Below are 4,149 nucleotides of genomic sequence, written 5' to 3'. Positions count from 1 at the left end.
CACACACACACACACACACACACACACGCACGCACATACACCACGACCCTCGTTTCGATTCCCCCTCGATGTTAAAATATTTAGTCAAAACTTGACTAAATATAAAAAGAGAGCAAGAGCGATTCTTAGAGCGAGAGAACATGTCCCCGTTTTAAGTTGTGGCTTGTTCGGAAAGGAAAATGAGAGAAAATAAAGAGTGGCGAGAATTTGTTGGGACGGGGCTGGTGGTATTGTTTCTGTGGTGAGAGCGATTCTCAGAGCGAGAGAACATGTCCCCGTTTTAAGTTGTGGCTTGTTCGGAAAGGAAAATGAGAGAAAATAAAGAGTGGAGAGAATTTGTTGGGACGGGGCTGGTGGTATTGTTTCTGTGGTGAGAGCGATTCTCAGAGCGAGAGAACATGTCCCCGTTTTAAGTTGTGGCTTGTTCGGAAAGGAAAATGGGAGAAAATAAAGAGTGGAGAGAATTTGTTGGGACGGGGCTGGTGGTATCAACTGGCGCGGCGAATGTTTCTGCCAAGCAAGCCGGCAACGACGAGCTGAATAGCGTTGATTTTAATCTCTCTCTCTCCAGGCGGGGAGCACGCTTTTATTTCGCGATACCCCAGCCGTCAGCGGACAACAAGCGGCTCCTAATTAATAAAGTCGCTGCGTAGTACGGCACGCTCTCTCTCTGACCTCTCATTCTCTTTCTGAGTAAAAAAAAAAAAAATGTGTGTGAAGTAGTGTGTGGTTTTGGTGAGTTCCCGTTTTAAAAAGTGAACAAACGCAACAAATATGAAACGACGAATTTTTTAAAATGGGGTTTTAATTCAAAGACAGAAACTCGAATAATTTGCACAAGCAACCTACTACAGAGAAAAAGAGGCTTGACGACGTATCCCTTCCCGGTCCTGGGATATCCTACTGCTTGGTTTAAACAGTTTTTATTCAGTTGCATAGATACAAAGCCGTAATTGAAAGTTGTAATTCGGGGAGAACAACGAGATAAACTTATAAATGTGCTCTTAGAAACAAACGAGTAATGTGGCGGACAATATTATAAATGCATGATATTTAAACAAATGAAAACAAGAACAACAACGTTAACTATAGCAACAGTGGTACAGAAATCTCACACACACACACACACACACACACACACACACACACACACACACACACACACACACATACACACACATACACATAGAGACACACACATAGAGGCACACACATAGAGACACAGAGGACAATCAGAGAGAGAGAGAGAGAGAGAGAGAGAGAGAGAGAGAGAGACAGAGAGAGACAGAGAGAGAGACAGAGAGAGAGACAGAGAGAGAGACAGAGAGAGAGAGAGAGAGATTGCATCCACAATAGATCAATTCGATGCTCTAATAGCAAAAGGACTAAACATATGGTATTAACAAAAACGTTTGCTGTCTAATATAAATTTCTGAATCTGATGAAACAGCGCTGCGTTTTCATCCAAGGACTTGTCACTAGTACCGTACACAGCAAGTTATTATTATCTGGTAGAGTATCAATAGTGGTTGCTCTAACATTCGTGTACAATGGACAGTCAAATAAAAAGTGTTCACAATTGCTTGTGTTTGTTGTTATTGTTTGTTAATATTTGTATTGTTTGTTGTTATTGTTTGTTAATATTTGTATTGTTTGTTGTTATTGTTTGTTAATATTTGTATTGTTTGTTGATATTTGTATTGTTTGTTGTTATTGTTTGTTAATATTTGTATTGTTTGTTAATATTTGTATTGTTTGTTGTTATTGTTTGTTAATATTTGTATTGTTTGTTGTTATTGTTTGTTAATATTTGTATTGTTTGTTAATATTTGTATTGTTTGTTGTTATTGTTTGTTAATATTTGTATTGTTTGTTGATATTTGTATTGTTTGTTGTTATAAACACAGTTAGAAATAACACCCCCAGTCCGATGAGGACTTACATTTTGAAAAACTTGGTTTCTTCTAGACATAAAAAGTCACACTGTGAACCCCGTCATGTGTTAGCTCGAAAGAGCCTTTTCTCACTTAGCACTTCATTGAAGTCTACATGGAGAAAGACGTGTTGGGTTAATATGGTGGGTATACTGCAATCTAAACACACAAAAAACAAATGAATCCCCCCCCCCTTCAACACGCAGGGGGGTCTTTATCGGACGTGGGGTTATCATCTGAGAGATGATAGTCACGATAAGGACTCACATTTTGAAAACAACTTTGGGTGTTTTTTGTTTGTTTGTTGATTCAACTATACCCTATTTTATCTTAAATTGTGAATGAATGACACAATTTTGTCTACGTGTTAGTGTGTGTATGTATGTATGTGTGTATGTATCTCTCTCTCTCTCTCACTTATATCCACCTCGACTCTTGCACTGCCCTAAACCATTTCGAAAACTTGTTCCTTGTCGGTGTATCAGTGTGCTGCGAAGGCGAGAAGAGCCTGTTCAGAGAGTGTGTACTATTTTGGCGAGCAGCAAATCGGACCAGTAGCGGAGGGTGTATTCCGACTTCGAACATGAGGCATAATCTCACAATGCAAAAAAAATTAAAAAAAATTACAGAGGTAGGCTAAAACTCTCAATAGGCGCTCTCCCGCCAGTTTCCATTGCGACTCGGACAGCCAATATAGTACTGACTCATAAGCAACAAGTTGAGTTCAAAGATTGTCACTATTTACTGCGCGGCAGACACCACTGACTCACAGCTGGCAGTCGATTTCAAGCTTTCCGCAAGGTGGAGACTACATTGCCCGTATTCAGCGAAGAAAAAATGGCTTGTTGATCAAAACCTTCAGAGAGGTCTTCACACTGACCGCCAAGGATGAGGAGTTATTGTAGCCTGTGTCTGGTTACCACTCTGGAAGTTTGATGGAGAAAAGAAAAATCTCTCGAATGCCATTTTGAATCTCACATCACAGTCAAGGAACTAACATTTCAAGAATTTGTGCGTGTTACATAATTTAACGGCGCATTTGGATAACCGCGTGTACAAACCACACTAGACACTCACTGCTCACAGTTGGCACACAAAAGGCGGCCGATTAGTTAGTTTGTAACGGGGTGTGCACTTTGAATTTAAAAGCGAAATGGTGCTATCTGGTGCCATCTGAGCTTATGATTTGCGGCTACGGAATCATCTTCCAAAATTCTCAAGTAAATATGACCGATTAAAAAAAAACTAAATTGTTTTTCTTCTTTTTGTAAAGCTGGAGTGCCGGGTGCACATGCTCCCATTCCAATCTCTCTCCATCCACCCCTACACATCCACCCCTACGCATCCACCCCTACACATACACCACTACACATCCACCCCTACACATACACCACTACACATCCACCCCTACACATACACCACTACACATCCACCCCTACACATCCACCCCTACACATCCACCCTACACATCCACCCCTACACATCCACCCCTACACATCCACCCCTACACATCCACCCCTACACATCCACCCCTACACATACACCCCTACACATCCACCCCTACACATCCACCCCTACACATACACACACATCCACCCCTACACATCCACCCCTACACATCCACCCCTACACATACACCCCTACACATCCACCCCTACACATCCACCCCTACACATACACACACATCCACCCCTACACATCCACCCCTACACATCCACCCCTACACATCCACCCCTACACATCCACCCCTACACATCCACCCCTACACATCCACCCCTACACATCCACCCCTACACATCCACCCCTACACATCCACCCCTACACATCCACCCCTACACATCCACCCCTACACATCCACCCCTACACATCCACCCCTACACATCCACCCGTACACATCCACCCCTACACATCCACCCATACACATCCACCCCTACACATACACGCACACAGCAAAGTCACGCACAGATACATCCACATAGTGACACACACACACACACACACATCCACATAGTGACACACACATACACACACACACATACACACACACATACACACATACATACACACACACATACACACATACACACACACGCCCCTAACGACTAGGGAGGCAGTCTCCCTCCCATTCATCAACCTCACTTCATCCTCTATTTCTATCCATACGTCAGTTGAACACAATGTACCCTTGTCAGCGTGTTAAAATCAGTCATGCATA

The 4,149-nt window shown here is 42.6% G+C and overlaps 1 protein-coding gene across 1 annotated transcript in view; it reads left to right on the top strand.

Moving 5' to 3' along the window:
- Positions 1 to 3,225: 3,225 nt before the first annotated feature.
- The window catches only part of LOC138946603 (uncharacterized), a 3,126-nt gene continuing 2,202 nt past the window's right edge, over positions 3,226 to 4,149 (top strand). The window contains exon 1 of the mRNA XM_070318047.1: positions 3,226 to 3,822. Within this exon, the coding sequence (XP_070174148.1) occupies positions 3,226 to 3,822 (597 nt within the window). The remainder of the gene's footprint in view (positions 3,823 to 4,149) is intronic.

This window comes from Littorina saxatilis, linkage group LG14 (assembly GCF_037325665.1).
Source record: "Littorina saxatilis isolate snail1 linkage group LG14, US_GU_Lsax_2.0, whole genome shotgun sequence".
In the NCBI taxonomy this organism is placed as follows: Eukaryota; Metazoa; Mollusca; class Gastropoda; order Littorinimorpha; family Littorinidae; genus Littorina; species Littorina saxatilis.
The sequence above is the reverse complement of the archived record's forward strand: the minus strand, read 5'-3'. Positions and strand labels throughout refer to the sequence as shown.